This window comes from Thalassophryne amazonica, chromosome 13, assembly GCF_902500255.1.
Source record: "Thalassophryne amazonica chromosome 13, fThaAma1.1, whole genome shotgun sequence".
In the NCBI taxonomy this organism is placed as follows: domain Eukaryota; kingdom Metazoa; phylum Chordata; class Actinopteri; order Batrachoidiformes; family Batrachoididae; genus Thalassophryne; species Thalassophryne amazonica.
The window spans coordinates 89033888-89058746 of NC_047115.1; the positions used below are offsets into that span (position 1 = coordinate 89033888).

The 24859-nt window shown below is 41.1% G+C and overlaps 1 protein-coding gene across 2 annotated transcripts in view; it reads right to left on the reverse strand.

Moving 5' to 3' along the window:
- fam160b1 (family with sequence similarity 160 member B1) overlaps positions 1 to 24859 on the reverse strand; it is a 29491-nt gene that overhangs the window by 1245 nt on the left and 3387 nt on the right. The window contains exons 3-16 of one of the 2 annotated variants that reach the window (XM_034184329.1): positions 18747 to 18916; positions 18537 to 18641; positions 18325 to 18447; positions 10120 to 10329; positions 9821 to 10017; positions 8414 to 8528; positions 8243 to 8319; positions 7963 to 8170; positions 3705 to 3868; positions 2676 to 2822; positions 2508 to 2598; positions 2281 to 2424; positions 238 to 378; positions 47 to 150 (exon numbers count right to left, since the gene is read on the reverse strand). In XM_034184329.1, the coding sequence (XP_034040220.1) occupies positions 47 to 150; positions 238 to 378; positions 2281 to 2424; positions 2508 to 2598; positions 2676 to 2822; positions 3705 to 3868; positions 7963 to 8170; positions 8243 to 8319; positions 8414 to 8528; positions 9821 to 10017; positions 10120 to 10329; positions 18325 to 18447; positions 18537 to 18641; positions 18747 to 18916 (1996 nt within the window). The remainder of the gene's footprint in view (positions 1 to 46; positions 151 to 237; positions 379 to 2280; positions 2425 to 2507; positions 2599 to 2675; positions 2823 to 3704; positions 3869 to 7962; positions 8171 to 8242; positions 8320 to 8413; positions 8529 to 9820; positions 10018 to 10119; positions 10330 to 18324; positions 18448 to 18536; positions 18642 to 18746; positions 18917 to 24859) is intronic. The other variant, XM_034184330.1, reaches the window with a different exon arrangement.

Consider the following 24859-nt stretch of genomic DNA (forward strand, 5'->3'; position numbering starts at 1 on the left):
AGTGCCCCCTAAAGGCCACATGGGAACTGCACCCTGAGACACCTACTTGACGCACTCTGGTTCCAGACGCAGTAACCTCTTCCTGACCAGCAGCAGTTTGGCCGTGAAGTCTGTGATGCACTGAATCCTCAACATCAGATCCCCGACCACCTGAGACACAGGAACAGGACAAACAGGAACAATTACAACAGGGTACTGACAGTTTGAGCGTGTTGGTCACTGGTCTGTAAGCCTCACCCTGACGACCACAGAGAACAAAGACCTGCAGCCAGGAGCCAGGCTGATATATGGATCCAACAGGTACTCGTGCACGTGGGGGTGCGGCAACAATGACAGCTTGGACAACACCGCCGTCACCTGCAGGTTGACATCGTACGGCTGGAAGACGGACACCATCAAAGACAAAAGGATCATAAACCGTGAGTGATGCTGCTGCACTTAGACAACTTTTTAAAAACACTCTATGCTTCATTTAACAACGAATCAATGCAAAACAAACCTGAACAAAGATCCAGGGATTAAATAATTAAAAAAACAAAAAAAAAATCTGAATTTTTTTTTCACGGCTAAATCGTAAGCCGTTCACCATCTACATTTTTATAGAAACCCTGTTGCGCTCGCGTCCTACAGTTCAAGGTAAAACAAGGTGGAGATGGTGAAGAAAACGGCAAACTGTTCTCCAACAGAACAAGATTATATTTCACTCTCTAACCATTGCTGCTCATTTGTAACGCAGCATCATATTATAGAAAACACATTATTTAAATACTTCAAGATAAACACATTTTAAGGGAACAGAGTTGGACCTAGGTAAAAAAGAAAGAAAAAAAAGTTGTATATAAAAGTTTGGGTATCCCTGATGATTTCCATGATTTTCTTTTATAAATCATTGGTTGTTTGGATCAGCAATTTCAGTTAAATATATAACAGACAAACAGTGATATTTGAGAAGTGAAACGAGGTTTATAGGATTTACAGAAAGTGCAATAATTCTTTAAACAAAATTAGGCAGGTGCATAAATCTGGGCACCCCAACAGAAAAAAAATACATCAATATTTAGCAGATCCTCCTTATGCAGAAATAACAGCCTCTAAATGCTTCCTATAGCTTCCAATGAGGGTCTGGATTCTGATTGAAGGTATTTTTGACCATTCTTCTTTACAAAACATCTCAGGTTTGTTGGTTTCCGAACATGGACAGCCCGCTTAAAATTACACCACAGATTTTCAATAATATTCAGGTCTGGGGACTGAGATGGCCATTCCAGAACATTGTACTTGTTCCTCTGCATGAATGCCTTAGTAGATTTTGAGCAGTGTTTAGAGTCACTGTCTTGTTGGAAAAATCCAGCCCCAGCGCAACTTCAACTTTGTCAATGATTCATGAACATTTTTCTCAAGAATCTGCTGAAACTGACTGGAATCCATGTGACCCTCAACTTTAACAAGATTCCCAAGTACCTGCACTGGCCACACAGCATGATGGAACCACCTCCAAATTTTACTGTAGGTAGCAAGTGTTTTTCTTAGAATGCTGTGTTCTTTTTCAGTCATGCATACTGCCCCTTGTTGTGTCCAAATAACTCAATTTTAGTTTCATCAATCCACAGCACCTTATTCCAAAATTAAGCTGGCTTGTCCAAATGTGCTTTAGCAAACCTCAAGTGACTGTTTGTGGCGTGTACGCAGAAAAGGCTTCCTCTGCATTACAGCATCTCCATGTGCAAAGTGCACTGTATAGTTGGACAATGCACAGTGACACTATCTGCAGCAAGATCATGTTGTAGGTCTTTGGAGAGAGGTCTGTGGGTTGACTGACTGTTCTCACCATCCTTCGCTTCAGCTTATGAGATTTTTCTTGGCCTGCCACTTTGGGCTTTAACTAGTACTGTGCCTGTGGTCTTCCATTTCCTCACTATGTTCCTCAAAATGGAAACTGACAGCTGAAATCTGTGAGATAGCTTTTTGTATCCTTCCCCTAAACCATGATGATGAACAATCTTTGTTTTCAGGTCATTTGAGAGTTGTTTAGAGGCTCCTATGTTGCCACTCATTAGAAGATATGCAAAGAGAGGAAACATTTGCAAATGGCCACCTTAAATACTCTCTCATGATTGGATTCACCTGTGTAAGGAGGTCAAGAATCAATGAGCTTACCAAAACAATTTTGTGTTCCAATAATTAGTGCTAAATCTATTCAAATAAATAAAATGACAATAACTTGCGAAAACCATGCCTTAAACTGCCAACACCATCAGGCCTGTGTGGGGTTAAACTAACCTGATCTAGGATGCGGCCCATCCTGTCAAAGAGTACTTTGAGAAAGTGGCCCTCGTAGAATGGGAAGTCCAGGTTGCACCTGTCCAAAGGCTTTGGGTTCCCCCTCCAGTCCCAGCGCTGGCACACTCCACAGTAGTCCCTGAACTGAAATCAAGTCATCACCACTCACCATCTGTTTTCTCAAACCTGCATTCAGAAAGCAAAATGCTGATGTTCTCAGAGCTTACTTGTCTGTGAGCATCTCTGAGGTAGGTGTCGTAGCCCATGCCTTCAACGTGGTACGACGACTTCGCCTCGTCTGGCACCAAACACAGGAAACTACGGACAACACCACAACCATGCTTAGACATAAAGGCTGAAGGCCACAGAAACCGTACCGGCAGTAGGCTGCACACCTGTTGACAATCTTATGGACCTCAGTCTTCCCGTCAGCCTTCGAGTGGTCTGGACTCGGTTGGGGGGAGGAGCTAACCCAATTAGAACCAGACAGCCTGCTGTCTGGAGAAAGGTCATCACCAAAGAGTGGATCCTCCTCAAGATCTCTGCAGGGAAACAAAGCTTCTGTTTTGTAGAACCACCACCAGAGTCCTTCCTGACCAACAAACACTGACTTTAACAACCAACCAAGAACCAAAGTCTGGAATCACCAAATCAGGACTAAATTGAAGCCCATTTTTACTTTTTGATGAGCTGACTCATGCCTTTAATCCTGTGGATTAAAGTCATGATGTTTTAGGTCTGTGAGCTTCTAAAAGTTGGCATCACATCTGGTGATGGAGAAGCTTCTCTCTCACTGCTTGTTCTAAATTCAGCTTCTCCTCACACACAAAAAGCTGCACCGTTAATATATGTGTGTTTGAGACGTCAGCACAGCTGTCTGTTTTTGAGGGAATGTCGAGATGTCCTTGTTAAAATGTAACACATCAGTCTCCCCCTTTTCCTGTCATATCAATGTCAGAAAGTGGTGTTGCACCGGAAAATTAGTTGTTTGTTTATGACAAATTAAAGCAGTGTTGGATGTTTTTTTGAATGCATATATTATATGGTGTAAGAGAGATGATGTCTGATGATGATGATGTAGTGTTTCTTAAAGCCAGAAAGTTGCCATTTGAAATGACTTTAGTTTTGTGTCATGTCTGTGATCTGCTTTTTTTCTACAAAATTAAACAACTGAATGAACATCCTCTGAGGCCGGTGATTCCATAATTATTGTCAGGGGTTGTAATCAAACAAGCGCCGTTCCAGTCTGACAGTCCGCTGTCATTAGCAGCTGACAACCATCACTTTGCTTCAATCAAACACACAAAGTGTCGCACATCTGAAACACACGTACACTTGATGCATTCGCTTTATTTTGACTGCCCTGAGCACCACCAACGTAGAGCTGTGGGCTCAGGAGGTCAAAGGGCACAAGCACGCCTTACATAGCATCGTGAGGCTGGCCGTTCTCCAGTGGCTCCCGCTCCTCCTGCGGCTTGTTCTCCAGGTAGTTCCTCTCCTCCAGGCCGCGCAGCACCAGGCTGTGCAGGATGTGTGGGTCAGGCTTCTGGATCAGCTGCTCGAACAGACGCAGGGTCATGATGCTGATCTGTGCACGAGATGGACAAAGGAATGTTTTAAAAGACCAGTGTTTCGTTTGACCACATGCAACTAACTTGTCATCACTTATAAGCTTCGAGTCAACAGTGCAAACGGTCACTTCAGAAACAAAAAATAAGAAAATGGCAGCGTGCACAGACTGTCTATGTTTTAGTGTCACGTCTTTTACTCGTCTCTGCTCCAGATCCATTTGTCCGCTTACTTTCTTAACAGTCCATCAGTGTGGCACGACAAAAATAACTCCACAAATGATGAAACCATGTCCTCGGAGGAGCTGCACACACACGAGTCTTCAGCCAGAGGGTGAATGGTGCCCATCAGCTCACAGCACCAATTATTTCCCACATCTGTCAGTGTGTGCACTTTTACTTGGGAAACGAAGACCAATTTGTGCAACTCAGAACTGATATCACTTTTCCTGAAGCACTGTCTGAGGTACCGTCCTGCAAATCCTGCAAACTTTCTATTTCAAAACTTGTTCCATCTTTAGACCGCGAGACGTCACTTTGACAGTTGCCAAATCTGTGCTACAACCCGCAAAACCAAGAACACAAACCACATTTAGCCGCACTGCAGACAGTTCTCAGAGCTCATTTTACTGTGTGTGTGATCTAGTTCATTTAACACTGTGATAAGACAGCTTTAATTACAAAAACCTGCACAGAGCACCACAACACCACCTGCCAGAACCAGGGATCAGTGAGCAAGTTCACAAATAACCACCCCCGCCTATTATGTTGAAAGATATAGCATGTTATTTGTCTGATCATCATTTGGATGATAATTATAGCTTGGAGTTATGGGGTAAAAACAGCAAAAATGGTGAGAAAGGTCAATTTTAATTTAAATAGGGGTCAAAATTAAAGTTGCTCCAATTTTGTTAAAAAAAAAAAAAGTGATGCAAATTATTGGTTGTGCTGATGTGGTTCCAAAAAGTAATACTTTGCATACTTGTCACATTAGGGGGCAACATACACCAACCGGCCACTTTATTAGATACACCTGTTTCATATGTTTGTCATCACATAACTAATCAGCGAGTCACATGGCTGCAACTCGATGCATTTAAGCACCTACATGTGACGAAGACGAATTGCTGAAGTTCAAACCAAGAGTCAGAGGGGGGAAAGGGGGATTTAAGAGACTTTGATCACGGCATGGTTGTTTGTGTCAGATGGGCTGGTCCAAGTATTTCAGAAACTGCTGATCTACTGCGACTTCCACACACAACCATCTCTAAGGTTTACAGTAGGGATGGGACAACTAGTCATAATCGTCGACTATGACTAGCCAACTATTTTTTATTAGTCAACGAGTCAAAAGCATTTATTAAATTCATTTAACCCTGACAAGAACAGACCTGCTGGAGCTGCCACCACTCCCTTCATTCAGTGACGAAAGTGTGTGAACCTTGGCAGGTGAATTAGCTCAAACGCGTCTTCTACACCTAGTAAATGAATGCAAGTATCGTCTTCATGCTAATGCTGTTTTTTGTATTTGTGATTCTGTGCTTATATTTATTCAAATAAACATCACATTTGAGTTTCACCATGAGGATTTGAAACTGGCTTAATTCATTCAATGTCAAATTTAGCTGTTGACTAGTAAATGACTAATGGTAACAGACTAGTCGACTAATGATTTTCATTAGTCATCCCAACCCTAGTTTACAGAGAATGGTCCAAAAAAGAGAAGGTATTCAGTGAGTGGCAGTTGTGCGGAGGAAAATGCCTTGTTGGCGTCAGAGGAGGAGGGGCAGACTGGTTGAATGGGTGACTGCATAATGGTATCATGTCAATCTGGACCAACATCTCTGAGGACTGTTTCCAACACCTTGCTGAATCTATGCCACCAAGGCAGTTCTGAAGGCAAAAAGGGGGTCCAACTAGATACTAGCAAGGTGTACATAATAAAGTGTCCGGTGAGTGTATGTCATAGAAGCCAGTGGACACTGATCTTGTCTGACCTTTACTTTGGAGACCAAACATTCAACACTGTCAAAACAATCACATTTATTAACCCTAATTCTTCAAAAAAGGCAATTTTTTTTTTTTAAACAGATTACTGTTTTGGGTAAGAAGGTCTCTTCTTGAGGAACCTTAACAGTTTTCTGGAATACAGGGTAGGTGGGAGGTGATAACTTTGTTGGTTAAGAGGAAGTTTTTATTTCACTCTCTGAATCAACCCCGCCCTGGGGTGGGTAACTGGCTAATATTTCACAATTTATAAGGTATAAGTTATGGGACTTAGAGAATTTATCATGCAGCGCAGAGTGCACAGTTTGTGTAAAAATGCTGTACAGTAGTGTTCAGAATAATAGTAGTGCTATGTGACTAAAAAGATTAATCCAGGTTTTGAGTATATTTCTTACTGTTACATGGGAAACAAGGTACCAGTAGATTCTCACAAATCCAACAAGACCAAGCATTCATGATATGGACACTCTTAAGGCTATGAAATTGGGCTATTAGTAAAAAAAAGTAGAAAAGGGGGTGTTCACAATAATAGTAGTGTGGCATTCAGTCAGTGAGTTTGTCAATTTTGTGGAACAAACAGGTGTGAATCAGGTATCCCCTATTTAAGGATGAAGCCAGCACCTGTTGAACATGCTTTTCTCTTTAAAAGCCTGAGGAAAATGGGATGTTCAAGACATTGTTCAGAAGAACAGCATACCTTGATTAAAACATTGATTGGAGTGGGGAAAACCTATACGCAGGTGCAAAAAATTATAGGCTGTTCATCTACAATGATCTCCAATGCTTTAAAATGGACAAAAACACCAGAGACACGTGGAAGAAAACAGAAAACAAGTATCAAAATGGATAGAAGAATAACCAGAATGGCAAAGGCTCACCCATTGATCAGCTGCAGGATGATCAAAGAGTCTGGAGTTACCTGTAAGTGCTGTGACAGTTGGAAGACGCCTGTGTGAAGCTAATTTATTTGCAAGAATCCCCCGCAAAGTCCCTCTGTTAAATAAAAGACGTGCAGAAGAGGTTACAATTTGCGAAAGAACACATCAACTGGCCTAAAGTGAAATGGAGGAATATTTTGTGGACTAATGAGCGTAAAACTGTTCTTTTTTGGGTCCAAGGGCCACAGACAGTTTGTGAGACAACCCCCAAACTCTGAATTCAAGCCACAGTTCACAGTGAAGACAGTGAAGCATGGTGGTGCAAGCATCATGATATGGGCATGTTTCTCCTACTATGGTGTTGGGCCTATATATCGCATACCAGGTATCATGGATCAGTTTGGATATGTCAAAATACTTGAAGAGGTCATGTTGCCTTATGCTGAAGAGGACATAGCCTTGAAATGGGTGTTTCAACAAGACAATGACCCCAAGCACACTAGTAAACCAGAAAAATCTTGGTTCCAAACCAGCAAAATTAATGCCTCGCAGATGTGAAGAAATCATGGAAAACTGTGGTTATACAACTGAATACTAGTTTAAAAAAGAAGTTTGAACATAATAGTTTTGAGTTTGTAGCGTCAACAGCAGATGCTACTATTATTATTACACCCCCTTTTCTACGTTTTTTTTTTTGTTTTGTTTTGTTTTTTTACTAATAGCCCAATTTCATAGCCTTAAGAGTGTGTATATCATGAATGCTTGGTCTTGTTGGATTTGTGTACCTTGTTGTGTGTGTATCTTGTTTCCCATGTAACAATAAGAAATATACTCAAAACCTGGATTAATCTTTTTAGTCACATAGCACTACTATTATTCTGAACATTACTGTATGTTCCAATAATAAAAAATTATCCATGTCTTCAGAAAAAATGAGCAGGCTGGACTTCCACATAGGGTTTTCTTCTGTCCCATGCACGTTTGTTGCAACAGGTGAGTGCAATCAATAGGGAGAGGAAAAAAAAAAAGAGAAGAATTAAATTTATGACTGACACTGAATGCGTCACAGGAACTCTCTATAACACATTCAGTGTCTCTCACCCCCACATACTCCTGGAGTGTGGACATGCAAATTTTCTCACTAAGCTTACCCACACCTGCCAAACCCGCACATCACTACTATGCACCCTCTGGTGGAGGTTACACTAAAAGCACTACAGGATAAGAACCTCGTCTGATAGGTGATCACAGTGTCCAATCAGTCTGTGCCTGAGAGGATTCTGAGTGATGGTCGCTGGACTCTCAGGCGCCTTCTCTTCCCCCAGCAGAAAGTAAACCACCTCCTGCAGCAAAGCCTCTGACGTCACCTGCCGGATGATCCTGTTCAGCAGGGCTGTGGACGTCAGGATGCCGACCTCTGACCTGCCCATACATACACCAGTTCTCAAACATAACGCTGACAAGTCAAAACTGGATGTTCATCAGAGGGTGATATGAGATTCTTCTTACGTCTGCATGAGCTGTGGTTCCATAACGGACTCGAAGAATCTGTGTCTCACCGCTTTGGCCATCACTGCAGCCGCAGACTGCAATCCAGGAAAGGAAGAAAACACAGACCTGCATCAGTTCAAGAGCAGAAGACGAAACCTGCAAGCTGCAGGTGAGAGTTTTACTAAGAACCTTCTGAGCCTCCTTGATGAGCTGGTCACAATAATCCAGCCAGGATAGGAAGGAGATGAGAGCCCTCTTTCCTTTAAAGACAGCAGCATCCTCCTTCAGGTTATACACATCCAACCTGAAAAACAGAGAAAGAGGGCAACAAAGTAAGAAAAAAATTCATCCAGGAAAATATGGCAAAGAAGGCTTCACGGTGTACTTTTGATCAAGTTGGCTATGTTCTACAGTGGTCCCTCACTATAACGCAGTTCACCTTTCGCGGCCTTGCAGTTTCGCGGATTTTTTTAGTCCAATTTTGCATGCTTTTTTTTTTTTTTTTTTCCGCGCATTGTGAGAAAGTCACTCGGGAGGAGCTCGGAGTCGAGCCGCTGCTCCTCCACGTTGAAAGGAGTCAGTTGTGGTGGCTCGGGCATCTTTTCCGGATGCCCCCTGGACGCCTCGCTGGAGAGGTGTTCCGCGCACGTCCCATTGGGGGGAGGCTCCGGGAAAGACCCAGGACACGCTGGAGGGACTATATCTCTCGGCTGGCTTGGGAACGCCTTGGGGTTCCCCCGGAGGAGCTGGGGGAGGTGTGTGTGGATCGGGAGGTCTGGGCGGCTTTGCTTGAGCTGCTGCCCCCGCGACCTGACTCTGGATAAAGCGGAAGAAGATGGATGGATGGATGGATGGATGGATGAGAAAAGTGTATAAAGTGTGTAGTGAGGGGTTTTACAGCCTTAAAACGTCTATAATAATTGCGAAAATAATTGCAGGTTATTTTTTGTACGTAACTCCCGCGATACACGTGGGACCACTGTACATACAAACCTGCCTATACTCAACTCATTCCGTCTGTCACACTGCGATGAGCACAACTTTGTGAACATAAAGGTGCCTTGACAACTGCACAAATTTGATCCATGCACTGCAGCGCAATTCTTCGTACCATTGCATCCCGCTGGACGCCACACTATATCAAATAATCATTTCGTCGCCAATGAGGCATTTGCCCTCAGAATGTGACTGATGAAACCAGTCTCTCATTGCTTCCAGAATCACAGAGAAATTATCTATAGCTGCAGGTTGTCTTGTGCACATCATTTGATGGAGAACACATTTGGAATCTTGTCTCAAAGGTAATTATTTATAATATATGTATTGTAATGGATGGGTAAAACAGTTACATTTTCCTTCCTTCTTATGAGTTAATGTTTAGTTCTGTTCTAAACATCTGAATATACGTTCTGAATATTTCAAAATTTTCTTTGCGCCCTGGCCACGCACAGTTTACGACGAGTTTACTCAATGGCAAGCAAGATTTTGTGCCAGTGTGAGGATCAAATTCATGCAAGTGCCCAGGTGCCTTAACCGCCAGACGGGACAATAGTACCAATGTACTAAGGTGGTAATGTAGTAAAGATGAGCATTTACCCCCAGTTGACTGACTCAACCGTCTCGATGTCCAGTGGGTCCATGGACTGTGGCAGGGCCTTGTAGAAGGCCACCAGTCTGTCAGTCAGAAGCTCACAGAGTTCAGTGTTCTCAGTCAGACACTTGGCAGCTGCAGGCTCTGGTAAACTGACCAGCAGCATCAAACCTTCACACGCCTTCACCACGATCCTGCCATCCTGGATACAAACAAGGTCATTAATACCAGGATTCTGCTCAAACACAACCACAGCTTTGACTTCAAATGAACCAGAGTTAAAGTGCATAAAGATGACTCTCACGGGGCTCTTGGTGAGGTTGAGTAAAGAGGTGACCAGGTTGTAGTTGCTGCTGCTGTTGCCAGTTGGACCTGGGCTGGAGGTGGCGGCTGCAGCCCGGGGCTCCTCTGGATGCTCCTCTTCATGTGGCTGGCCTGTGTCTGGGGCCGACACAGTCTCCTTCAACACCTCAGTCCGTCCAGGGCTCTTTGACTCTGACCTCTTTGTCTTATTCTACAATTGAAAACAAGAAATATTACTTCTCTATAAACTAAAAATAAAAAGGGTCACATCACGCACAATCATGTTTGAAATCTTCCTGTTTTTATATATATATATATATATATATATATATATATATATATATATATATATATATATATATATATATATATATATATATATATATATATAAAATATATAGTTTAGGTTTCTTGTTAAAAATCACAGATTGTGGGAAGCAAACACAGATGAAACCTACAACCAACAAATAAACATTAAAGGTGCAATAAATAACTGTTCTGCCAATACTAGATGTCACTCAAGCTTAAATTTTCATGGTCAAAAGAAAGCTTCCCTCCTCGGCCACTCCTCTCTGTATCGATTTTCTATTGCGATAATTGGGTTTTGCGCAAAACCAGAGGTAATAGCATTATAATATTTTGGTTGGTGGGGTGCCGCAGGATTTTGTAAATATAAAAAGGGTGCCGCAGCTCAAAAAAGGTTGAAAATCACTGCTATAACAGTCTGCCGCGTGGATTAGTATGCGGCATCATTGCTATTTCATAAAAACACATCTGTTTGGGATTGTTCCTGTTTTTTAAAATAACACAACTGATTGTGTCTTAGCATGAATAAAAATAACATTTGACACCTACCATTCATTCATAGTCACAAATATCACTTTCAGTTCTCAACAACACTGATTTGGGTTTAAATTTGATTCTATAAACAGGAAAAGGGAATAACAGATTTTCCGCCCAGTGCTGAGGTCAGCATTTCTGGGCTACTTACTAAATTGACTTCTACGAGCATGTTAAATGTTCATCTTTGTTTTTATTCAACAGGAATATTTCACATCCATGTAACATAATAAGCCATAAAATGTATATTTTGCATCCTTCATCAAGTTTGCATGTAGACCCGCTTGAAGTAAATTCATCCCAAAGACAGATTTTGATTTGTATGAAATAACTTATCACATCAACTGACAACAAATTCATGGAGAATATTGCTACCTGTGCTATCAACATTGTAGTGGAAAGCTGACCAACATTCAATGTCCTAAGTTTGCATCAAGCAGAGGGTATGAAATTTCCTCAAAAGAAGAAATTCAACACAGCAAGGCCTGGTATAACTCCAGGTGTCAAAGGGAGACCCACCGAGCCAACACAGGATGGCTTGGTGTCATAAACCCCCACCCTTTCCAGGATTTAAGATTCTCTAAAGTGCATTCCTCACAAGAGTCTGAATCCCTTATCAAGATCCCAAACCAGATGTGCCAGCTCCTCTCTCATAAAAAAAAAAAACAGACCACAGAAAGACATATCTGCCCCCCAAAAGTCCTAGAAATATGTCTTTACAACCAGATTCAAGTAAAATCATCTCACTGAAGAATTGCCATCAACTTGTTGATCACAGTCCAGTTTTTCTGGTCAAAATAGACCCCGCTTTGACAGAGTTCACATTTTGTGATGAAATCCAAAACCCAGTCGATTCCAGTCCATGGAACCAGAGTGACCCCTGTTGGACGAACTGGGGAAGGGCATGTGACCAACTCGTGCAGTGTTAAAGTGTAACCACATTTTAAAAAGTACATTTTATTAACAGAAAAAAGAAAAGAAAAGAAACAACACGTGACCATTTTGTACTTTGATTATAGACTGTAGGAAGTTTATCAAGTGTGTTTTTCATATAATTGTGTTGTGTGGTATCTCAACGGAAAACCTTGTTTACGAGAGTTTGCAATACAGGACTTGCTTGGTTTGTAAGCGGGGATTTAGGAATAACAGATTTATTAGAAAACTAGACAACGGAACGAAGAAGAAAACTACAGTACCCAGAATTCTTGGGGGTGGAGCTTTTAACCTTTAAAAGCAGGCTCCCCTGGGGGGATCGCGCCTTCTCTTCTCTTTGCTTGCGCTTCGCTCTTACTTTCTCTTACGTGCCGACCTCTTCTTGGGTCCAGACACCGCCTCAGCCGTTAACATTTATGACTCTTTGTCTACAACCACGTGCTGTTTAAAACTTATTTCTTGTTTGTGCGCGCCAACAAGAAATTACTTTTTCCTTTTTCTACAAATAACTTTTTCAACTTTCGTAAAGTTAAATGCGCAGGCGCATTTAACTTCCTTTGACGATTTTTCAAATTAAAACCTTTTTCTTCTTAAACTCCAAATTCTTCTTGTGAACATTTTTCTCATAAAGTCGACTATTTTTGTATTGAGTTTTTGATATGACCCGGCTTTCACAGACGACGACAAGAGATGAATTTTTGATTTATTTGATAGAGAATAAAGACGCTCAAACATTTATTCTGACGAGCCCAGACTACAAGCGCTGCAGAGATAAAAACACCCGGGTCAGACGTCAACAGCGATTTGAACCGCAGCCACAAGTCACAGCATAACAACGGAAAGCATCCCCGGTAACCAACGAAACCAGGCAGATTGAGCATCAGAGTCTCTTTGTCAAGGTCCCTGAACCAGCTGTGTGACGGACGGATCATCGACTGAAAAAGAGACGATTCCAGCACCTGACCTACGGAGACCAATCTGCACAGCGCCTCCAAAGTAAGACCGGGCTAGTGTCAGAAAAAACAAACAAACAAAAAAAAACAGAGTGGCTTTATTTAACCTCTTGCAGCCTACCATATACCGCCGGCGGGATATACGCATTTTTATTTAGTTTACGAGTTATAAGTTGGTCTAAATCTTTCCCAATACCTGCTCACCATACATCATTCTTTTCATCTCTTTCTCAAGAAAACGATCATATCACTCAAAATATGACACAAACATCCCACAAAATACAACAGACAAGTTTGTGTGAGGAGTACCGCATAGAAAAAAACATTCTACTTACATCTAACGACGTGTAGAATCTCCGTAATGCGTCCTTTCCGCTCATATTTGGCGTCAAAACACTCGTTAGATCCGGTAGAATCACAATGTATAATCCTTTCTTCCATAAAAATGCTCCCTGTGCAGATATAATCCTTCAAAACATGTTTTTCTTCCGTTAAAAAAAATCGAAAAAAAGTTTTTATGTACTTTCTGGAATGAAAAAGAGGCTCTTGTCCGTACATGGCCGGCATGTGTTTGGTATGCCCGTGTGCGTTAGATTCTTGTGTACAAACCACCGCAATCATCTTAAGTCTACGTGAAAACAGTAGACTTCTCCACCCCTTTGAGTAAAACAAGCGCTCCTGTTGCTGAACGGCATTGCGCATGCTTCGTCTTTCTTTTGTCATATGACATGACTTCATATTACGGTCTACGTCAAAATGATTGACACCATCCTATAGCCAATAAGCAGAGGTTTCCATCGATAGGCAGGTCTTGGGGGTCCGTCACTCTGTAGACCTTTAAACAGCGTGCGTAAAGTGGATCACACCAACTGTTATCGGCGCGCGCACAGCGATCGGACTTTACGCACAGTTATATTTCCATTGCTTTGGGAAATTTTGTTTCTAATCATGCCTAAAGCCAAGCAAAAAACCAAGCATGCTTTGCCTGAGGCAGTAGCAGTGTTGTCTGAGTCCTCAGCATCTGAGGACAGCTATTTTGACTCTGAAGAGGAGGAATTATTCTGGGAAGGAAAAGATCCTCTTTTGGACCGGTGAGTAATATAACCATTACAATTATTTATGTATTTAGGAATTATTATTACAATGATTTAGATGTTGATTGATATACTAAATATAAATTAAATATTTTAAAATATTTATTACCATGGTAATAATAATATTATGTATGTAATGTTATGTTTATGATGTTATATATGGAATGTTATGTATGTATGTATGTACAAAAAATTATATTTTGCTAATAACTAATAAGATTGTTTTGTCTTCTATCCTTATAGTACAGCCACAATGGAGGACACCTTGGATCCAGACTGGAACCCTCAATCCACATCTTCCCCCGCTGCTTCAAAAGAAGTCAAACCTCCAGCAAAAATACAAAAGGGCATTGTGCATGGCAGAGGCAAGAAGAAAAGGAGTCGTCAGACGAGTAGGCGAGTCAGCCTTGCCACAATAGCCACTTGGAATGATGTTGACGACCCAGACATCACACCCACTCAGATACCTTTTTGTCCTTCTAGAGTGCCTGGTGCTTGTGGTACAATTCGTACAAATCGTGTGGGATTTCCCAAGACTGCCCAGAACAATTTGTCAAAGAATGACCCTCGTGGGAGCATCAGGTGGGTGCGTGATCAAGATTTACTCTTTGTAAAGTGGAAGGACACCCGGGAGGTAGTGATGTGTTCCACCATACACCCTGCATTCATTGGAGACACCATCCCACGCCGGATGAAACATGAGGGCCAGTGGAGACTGCACAACGTGAACATCCCGGTTCCAGTCAAGGAGTACAATAAGTACATGGGTGGTGTTGACCTCTCAGATGCCCTCATTGGATATTATTCAGTACTCCATAAAACAAAAAGTGGTACAAGACATTGTTTTTATCACTTTCTGGACATTGCTATTGTTAATGCCTTCATTTTGTATAAAGAATCACACCCAGATATCACCCAAAGAGCATTCAGGGAAGAACCTATGGTTCAACTGGCAGCGTGCGGCAGCCCATCTACTTCAAGTAGCCGCACACCTGCTCCAGCACGAGAGGGGATGCACTTGCCAGTGTTCATCACAGAGGGGCAGGATGTTCCCAAATCTGCAGCAGCCACTGCTGGCAGACTGTGGTGCAAGAACTGCAACAAAAAGACTCCTATGATGTGTAAAACCTGCAAGATCCCTCTGTGTATACAACCAACAAGAAACTGTTTCCACGATTGGCATATCAAACATTGAGTCTAAATGTTCACCAATTCCATTTTGTAAATAGTTAGATTTTTTTTGTTGTTTTTTTGACATGTGCCTTTTTATACAATTCTCTTCACAATTTTATGTTTCCATTTTTTATATTGTTTTTTTTTTATACTGCACTACTGTTTTTATATCGAAAGGTTGTTATATTTCATTTATGTAAGATGGATACGTTTTATCTGACTTATGGTTGATCTTTTGTGACTTACTTGCATTTGATCTTTGTCTATTTCATTTGCCATTTCAAATATACAAAATAAAGATTTCATTATCATTCTAATTTTGTATTATTTGGTTGTAATTCATGAAATTCCAGTTGCACCACTAAAATATGAAAGTCTGAAAAAACATTGTCTAGATTATTTTTATAGCTATCTGAATGATAAAAAAAACATTTTTTATGATGAAATGAGTGGTAAAATGCATGTACCAAAGTTGGCACATTTCGCTAAGATTTGGCACACTTGTGCCGAATGGAGCCATTTCATATAAAAACACCTACAGTATCAACATACTTTGTCCCAAAGACATAAAACCTGTCACACTTGTTGTTAACATCATGAATAACAAGTGTTGTGAATTTCAAATGCATAGTATAATGTAAACTCAACCAATGACATGAATAAAGTAGTTTTTTATTTTCGAGAGAAAAAAAAGCAAAACTTTGTCAAATTTAAGCTGCTATTGTTTGATTTGTGTAATAGGTAAAGTGTTATGCTGGATATCACAAGAAACTACAAGAACTGTACTTTAAAATGAGGCATATTGCAATACTGTGAGGTGTAAGATGTTATTTTTATGAGCTTTGGCACTTGGGTAGGTCCAACTTTTGTGCACAAGCTGAAAATAGGTGGGTGTTAAAAGGTTAACTCTATCCAACAGTACTAACCTTCTCTCACATTAATAAATACCAAAGTAAATTCCTTGCTGATTAGGACAAACTTCATTCCTAAACTCCCACTACTAAACCAAATTATCTGAAAGTCATATAATCATTGCTCATTGAATTTCGTCATCATCAAATTGCTTACTGTGATATGGTCCTATTATTTGACTCCTGCCTGAGTTAAATAAATATCTTAAACGTGTGAAGTTGTCTGTGATTTAGTATAGTTTTACAGAGGGTGTCCGATCTGACCTGCAGAACGCACGACTGAAAGATTGAGACTGAGTAATTAAATTGAGACTAATTAATGAATGAATGTTTAAATTAAAGTACCTACGCTTCAAATAGGTGGTGCCCTTCTTCGAGGTAAAATTATCCACAAGTGATAATTTCAAATATCCTAAAACACATATTATATTCTTCCTGATCCTGCTACAGCATGATGAAAGAATTACTGGGATGTTAGTCTTTTGGTATAAATGAAGATTAAAAAAGTCTGCGTTTTAGTCCTCCTCTAACCACGACCATGAATGAATGAATGAATGTATTGCTGATGGAACTGTCACACTTTAAAATCATCTCCTCACTGCAGAACAGCATTTCCATTGATGACTTACTTTGTTGTTTCAGCACGACGCAGTCGTTTTAACAACAGCACAAACTTCTGGGTGAAATCTGTAATGACTTCTTTCATTGCTGCCACCTGTCCAATCGCCGGCTCACCATAAATGGGAATGTGTTTCATTTATTTTTCAGTCTCAGATGTTTGGGGTGAAAATGTGAAAACATGAGACTTCATATTCTCTATAGTGTCTCATCAGCAGGGATAGGTATTGACAAGATTTTATCAATATCAATATCGATTCTGCTTACAGATTCCCTTATCAATACCGCTTGTGAATTTTCTGTGTACTAAAAGTAGGTTTTACAGGTTTTCTATGTCAACAATATTTTATTGAGTCTTAAAGTAAATAAATATGAAATTGGTCACTGGATCCTTAAACTCTGGACATAAATAGAAATAAACAAAATCTGTAGTTTTTGTCAAAAGCATTTTCTTTCAGACATTATTGGCACGAATGTCTTTCCATATGTCTGAGCTGAACTCTTGCAGTACTAGGGGAGCTACAACCACTACCTTTGCACCCTCCCACCCAGGACTAAACCAAACCAAGTTTTTTAGGTTCCTTAGATGACCCCAAAACACAATCAGGATGTTCCTAAAAATAAAAACTGGCCTCAAGCCAGTTATCCAAGATGGCTGCCAAAATAGGTTTTTTCCTCAATAAAACACCTTTAAACAACTTCCTACTATGTATTTTAATAAGGGTGTATTAGCGGCCATTTAGAATCTTAAACCCATGAATGAATTTATTTTAGGCACAAATGAGTTTGCTGTGACCTGCAATGGTCTTCTCACTGAATCTCTGTCCGTTGAATCTTCACAGACGATTTGTTCGCGCGTGCACACACGTGAACAACATGTGAACAACATGTGCACTTCCTCATTTTCTCCCCTCAAACTCTGTCATAATTGTGTTAAATAAAAGACAAAAAGAACACAAGTCCTGCTCACAGGCTGATTGCCAGAGACAGGACATGTCCACATCAAGTATAAAACTCCAGACAGACATCTCCACATCACTACATATTCACAACGCGTCCTTCCATAGGGATTACATGGCAACCTGTCGCCTCCGCTGCATTATATCCAGATCCAAAAGCCGGAAATCCGGCTCAGGCCAGAAAAATACCAGGCCTGTTTAAAGGTGTTTTACTGAAAAACCCTATTTTGGCAGACATCTTGGATAACTGGCTTGAGGCCAGTTTTTATTTTTGGGAATATCCTGATTGTGTTTTGGGGGCATCTAAGGAGCCTAAAAAAGTTGATTTGGTTTAGTCCAAGGTAGTGGTCGTAGCTCAACCTTTACAGACCCACTGCAGGGTCTGTAATCAATGTAGAGAAATGATCACTTTCCCGACAAAACAATGGTCGCTCTGAAGGACTGATAAGGGAATCGTTAAGCAAAAAGGCTATTGATGTCGGTAGATTTAATAAATTCTTAACAATACCTGAAAAGAACCGGTTCTCGATACGTGACCCTACTCATCAGGGATGTTCCCAATCAATTTTACAAACAATACATTATTCCGTGCATGAAATCCAACTTGGACTGCTGTAGAAAACTAAAAGATCCTGGAAAATGTCACCACGGATAGAAAAACATAAAGAAAACTACGGGAATTCCGGCAAGACTTGCATCACTGCTACATGGTTATAGCTACCTACCTCAAGGAAGAAGTTGACAAGGTACGGGTCCTGCTTCAGTTTGGCACATACAATACAAAGGAACTGGATCTCTTCATTCTCTGTCGGGGCAGCCAGCACCTCTCCACACAGACGGATCAGTTTCTGACAGGGACAAGTGGGCGTGGGGAAGATAACCTGTCACTTAGACACTGTGACAGAGACAACTGAGCCCAGAAGGTGACGTTTCCCACCTGTACGGGTCTGTGGACATTGATGTGTGGCAGAAGAGGCTGACGAATGTGAGCAAGCAGCTTCGTATAGAAGGTCAGCACCTGCTGCTTCATCCCTGGAGGACACTGACAGAAAAACAAACATGGTCAAATCCCAAATCACAATGTCACATATGACACTTTGTATATACACAAGTTATTTTTGGAGGTACAAAAGCATGATTTTCTTACATCTGCCTTCCCTAAGGTGTAGAGAGTTTCCAGGATCTTGTGATGTAGCAGGTACTCCATGCACGGTCCAGTTTCTCCAGACTCCCTCTCCTCTTCCTCCTGAGTCAGGATGTCCAGCATCTGTTCCAGGTGGGAAGGAATGTTGGTGTCTGTAACAGGAGCTTTGTCGTCTAAATGGGGGGAGATGAAAACTTCAGACACTGATGTGTAGTTTGCACTAAAATGTGCTTTAAGGATAACAGCAGAAAACAATATGGCACTGAGAGCAATTAATGACAGAATGAATGACTGTGGCTGACACAGTGAATGACTACTTGAAGGTGAAAATAGGGTTAAAAAAAAAAAAGAGGATGCGCCATCTATCACACATCAATCACCAGGTGAGGTGCACACATTCTGTTATTGCAGAGGTTACAGCAGTAAGAAGAAAATGGCAAAACTGGACCATTAATAAATACAAAAAACAAGCTACTTAAACTGTGCATCCCTCGGTTTGTCACTTAACATATTGCAGAACCCGGCTGAGATGGATTTTTTGTGGGTAAATACATAGCAGGTAGTAAAAATGACAGCTATGTAAATAAAAAAGGCAATGATTCAAAACATTTCATTGCCAACCCTTATCAAAAAGAAATGTAACTGAGTCTTGACATTTTACACTTTAAACATTAACTTTATTACAAATAACTATAAAGATAACCAAAAACCAACCAATGTACCTCACGCTGCCTTCACTTGGACGGACAGTGGCCAAGCTGAACTAGGCAGCATTTGCACAAGATAGATTTCTTGTCTAATTGGCCCTGCATAGCAACCACTGGTCACTGTAAAACACCACTGTCAGTAGACCATGCAGCTCATCTCACACTTCCCTATCCTCAGCCACGTCCTTTAATTCTTCCTGGAGAATCCTGAGGCATTCCTGAGCCAGGTGGGAAATATAATTCCTCAAACACGTCCTGGGTCAACCTCGGGTCTCCTCCCAGCTGGACGTGCCTGGAAGACATCCCAGGGAGACGACCAGTGGACATCCTCACCAGATGCCTAAACAGGCTCCTTTTGATGCGAAGAAGCAATGACTCTACTCTGAGTACTACCCAGATATTCTAGCTTCTCACACCAGACAGTTACCCGCAGGCAATGCAAATAAATATTTATGCTTATATCAGCATATATTTTCTGATATAATCTTGCACCTCTGGACAAAACTGAGTAAGTGCTTTCAGCTGAACCGCAATACACACACACACACACACACACATAATTAAATAAAAAGTCTAAGTCAAACAAAGCAATGTTAGCCAAAAAAGCAGCTCCATGAATTGATCATTTATCATTATTGACAGGCGGTATGTTGTCTTGACCAGTGAAAAGGTTCCAAATTGTATTTTCTCTTCACAATTTGTTAATGCCACCATACATGTTCCTGGTTTGTTAAATGCTAATTTGTACATCTCCGCTGCTTTTGATTGTTGCAAAGAAAAGAATTATGGGTACTCAAACAACGAGGGGGCTTCTCGTGCATGTCGTGGTTCAAGCCTGCTGTGATGCTACAGAGCTGAATCATGACAACATAAAAAAAGAAAACTTGAAGGTCCAATCTCAACAGGTAGACTCATTCACAGTCTGTGAGACCTCCTCCGCCATGGGAGCCAGAAACAACAGTCTGGTGACAAACATGCCTTCTGACCATAAAGCCTGGGTCCCAGTGAATAAGCCATAAATAATGAGCCATGCATGGTGTGTCAGGGATTATTCAAACAATGACCCACGTTTTCATCTATCACATATAGGGATGGGTATCGAGAACCGGTTCCTTTTGGGTATCATTAAGAAATGATTCGATCCAGCGACATCAATAAGCTTTGTACTTAACAATTCTGTTAGCGGTCCTTCAGAGTGGCCGTTGTTTTGGGGGATGTTTGTCAGGAAAATTATACTTTCTCTACATTGATTACATTCCCTGCAGCGGGTCTGTAATCAACTTTTCTGCAGCGTGGCTTTGCTTTGAACCTTGAACCAATCAAACCAGTGGTTCGCAGATTGAAGCAATGCTTCGATCTATTGCTTCGTTTATTCTTTCTTTCTTTCACTTAATTTTCCCCCGCTAAAACCCTAAAGAGCATACATCTGTGAGTATTATTTACCTTTTCTATGTTAAACCGACCTGTTATGGTCTTCTGAAACAGTTGATAGATGTATTTTATAACTTAAAAACGGTGCTAACGCGTTAGTATGTCTATGGCATTTTTAATGTTAAAAGTTAGCATTAAGCAGTTGCAGCTGTCATCACGTTCGGGTGCATTTGTTTTCAAATTGTAATATTTCTTAAATTAATTTTGTTTATATATTAATAATCTAATGATTATTATATACAATATATACTTATTATACACAATTTTAGAGAAAGACACAGAGAACCTGAATAGAAACACAACAGAAAATATAAAAGCAACTAACAATGAACATAAATAAATACATACATACAGAAATAAATAAGTGTTTCCTGTGAACACCTAGTGACTCTTACACTTCCATTTCATCCCTGTCTTATTTAAGTTTAATGAGTTTGTTTCGGTCAAACATATTTTCAATGTGTTAATTTCTTCAGTGATATCCTCCAGAACTATCTGCCAAGCTAGAAACTGCTGCATCCTAGTAAGAGCAGAATACTAATGGAATGAATCTGAATAAGTTTTTTTTTTTTCCTCGCGTAAATGGATGCACTCACTGCAGTTTATTGTCTGGAATAGCCCCAGATTGCATTTCAGAGCTTCTAGAATTCAAACATTTTCGTGCAGGTGGTGTTGGGGGGTATTTTGGGTTTCAGCTTTTTTGTTTTTCACCACTTTCATCCCTGAATATGTCAATCGTGAGTCACTTTTATGCAGATTAAGTTACTAACTGGGACTCCTGTCTTGCTGTGAGAAAGAAACGAGAATCATCCTCCGTTCTGTTCACACAGCTCCAAACGTTGCGTGGCTCTCTGCCGAGTCAAGTTAGAATGATAGAATCCAGTCTGAATTAATAACTTCAAAGTGAAACACCGTTTTGTTTATTTTTATTTATGTCCAGAGATCAAGGATACAGTGACCAATTTCATATTTATTTACTTTAAGACTCAATGAAATACATAGAAAACCTGTAAAGCCTACTTTTAGTACAAAATTCACGACATATCGATAAGGGAATTGATAAGGAATCGGATCAATAAGCAGAATCGATAATTCAAGATTCAAGAGTTTTATTGTCATATGTACAGCAGAAACAGGCAGTTACACTATACAATGAAATTCTTACTTTGCTATTCCTCCATTCACCAATATAATCTTAAAAAGGAAGAGAGGAAAAGGCGAAGTGTTTAAAATAAAAAAAAAAAAAAAACACTTAAGTTATTGTGCAAATATGTAATAGTAATGATAATGGCATCGATATCAATAAAATCTTATCAATACCCATCCCTAATCACATATCTATGAAGGTGCCTCTCTGTACCCCGCATGTGCCATGTAGCAGCCTCTAGTGAGCCACAACCGACCTGTCATTAAGCCTCGAATGGCTCGCATCAGCCACGCTAAGCCACATAGTGCCATGATAGCGCCATGATAATGCAATGTTGGCGCATGTTTAGGCATGAGTTTGGTCCAAACCTCCAGCCCTCCCACACCTGGTCCATTTAAAGTGTGGGTTTTCAATTCACAGATTCACAGCAGCATTTAAAGATGTCACGTTTTTTTTAAATGCAGTCCAAAAATAGATGCTCCAGTAAAGACCCGCGGCTGGCTTTATTTCTTCTGCGGCTTTAAACACAAACATCGTGATCCCACTTTTAACTTTGTGTTTATCCATTTATTTTGCGCGCACTGCTGTTCTCCATTCCTGGACAGTCACCTCTGTGCTCTTTCTTATTGGCTTAAATTCCATCTGTGGCTTGCTGGCTTTATTTTTTTCCCTGGCTTTAAACACAGTAATTTTCACACCATGATCCCACTTTTAACTTTGCGTTCGTCCATTTATTTCTGCAAAATCGCTCTTTTGCGCGCGGTGCCGTTCTACATACAGAATGAGGTGGCCTCTTTAATTATATACACCTGTGGATCACTCTCAAAAAAAAAAGTTTATTTCTTCCGCAGCTTACAAGTCACCGTGATACAACTTTTAACTTTGTGTTATGTCTTCAAAATCAGTCTTTTGCGCTCTCTCCTACTGTGTTGCTGCACAGCTCTGCACTGATTTTAGCAGCTTCACTGGAGTTATTTCTTCCGCAGCTTTAAACACACATCCACTTTCACACAGTCATCCAAATTTTAACTTTGTGTTCGTCCAATATTGATTGAAAAATCACTCTTTTGTGAGCTGACGTTCTGCCTAAATGCTCCTTTGGGGCATGATGAGTCACTGCGTCAGCGCGCACACACAGCGGAGCTCATGTAATCCATTAACAAGATATTAAATCAACTACAGACATACCGTAACAGCTAGGAACTGTTATATCAAGCTATAAAAACATTAAAATAGTTACCTTAAGCTGTTCAAAATACATTCCACATGGAGCAGGAAAGAGAGAAAAAAAGCGTCCAGATGAAACAGTCCTCTGTGATTCCAGAAGTGATTAGAGGTGTTTTCAGCATCCAAGGTTTGGCAGAAAATGATTAATCCGCCACAAAATAATTATTTTATATACAGCATCCAGCACACAGAGCAGGTGGAATTGTGTGCGCAAGAGGGCAGCCGCTCCAAAACAGCCTCTCAGGTCCTGCGTAGCTGCCAGGCGCACGGATAATGGGCTTTTAGCAGCCTCGTAAGCACCACGCACATGCCTCTAAGTTGTCGTAGTAACTCATACACAAACTGCGCCACGCTGTTGTTGCTAAATTTTGAACATCTTGAAATTGATAATGCCTTTAAGAGCCACTATTCTCCCACGATAGTTGAAGAAACCCTCTTGTAGCAAAAAAACATGCTGCGTGGCTCATTATTCATCTTTCATTATTCGGTGGGACCCAGGCTTAATAACCAAAGTGCACCACAGTCTACAGCAAACAGCGATACAGTTACGCAATAGTTATGACCCTTCTTCAACAATAACTGTAGGTACGAGGTTTGTGAGAAAAGTATCCGACCTTAGTATTTTTTTAAAAAACCATATGGCTTTGAATCACGTGTGATTACATCAGCCAAGCTTGAACCCTCGTGCGCATGCGTGAGTTTTTTTCACGCCTGTCGGTGACGTCATTCGCCTGTGAGCACGCCTTGTGGAAGGAGTGGTCCAGCCCCCTCGTCAGAATTCCTTTGTCTGAGAAGTTGCTAAGAGACTGGCGCTGTGCTTGATCAAAATTTTTTCAAAAACTGTGAGGCACATCCAAGTGGACACCATTCGAGAAATTCAGTTGGTTTTCGGTGAAAATTTTAACGGCTGATGAGAGATTTTGGATTGTTTCTATCGCTGTAAGGACTTCCCACGGAGCGGGACGTCGCGCAGCGCTCCGAGGCGACGTCGTCATCCTGTGTCAAGCTGAAAACCTCCAAATTTAAGCCTCTGTTGACCCAGGACGTCGTGAGAGAACAGAGAACTTTCAGAAGAGGTCGGAATCAGCAGTTTATCCGGACATTCCACTGTTCAAGGAGATTTTTTTAATGAAAGACGTGCGGACGGATTGGCGCGTCGGCTCGCAGCCGCCACAGGAAAAACACCTCCGTTGGAAGCCTTAAGGACAAGCTGGAACATGCCCTGCTGTTAAACAATTTCTCAGATACTCACTCAACTGAAAGCCACCAAAAGCCGCCTGGATTTTACAAATGGTTATCAACACGGAGGTGTTTTTCCAATGGCGAGCGCGTCGCGCCGGCTGCGAGCCGATGCGCCAATCCATCCGCACGTCTTTCATTAAAAAAAATCTCCTTTAACAGTGGAATGTCTGAATAAACTGCTGATTCCGACCTCTTCTGAAAGTTCTCTGTTTCCACACGACGTCCTGGGTCAACAGAGGCTTAAATTTGGAGGTTTTCAGCTTGAAACAGGATAACGACGTCGCCTCGGAGCGCTGCGCGATGTCCCGCTCCGTGGGAAGTCCTTACAGCGATAGAAACAATCCAAAATCTCTCATTAGCCG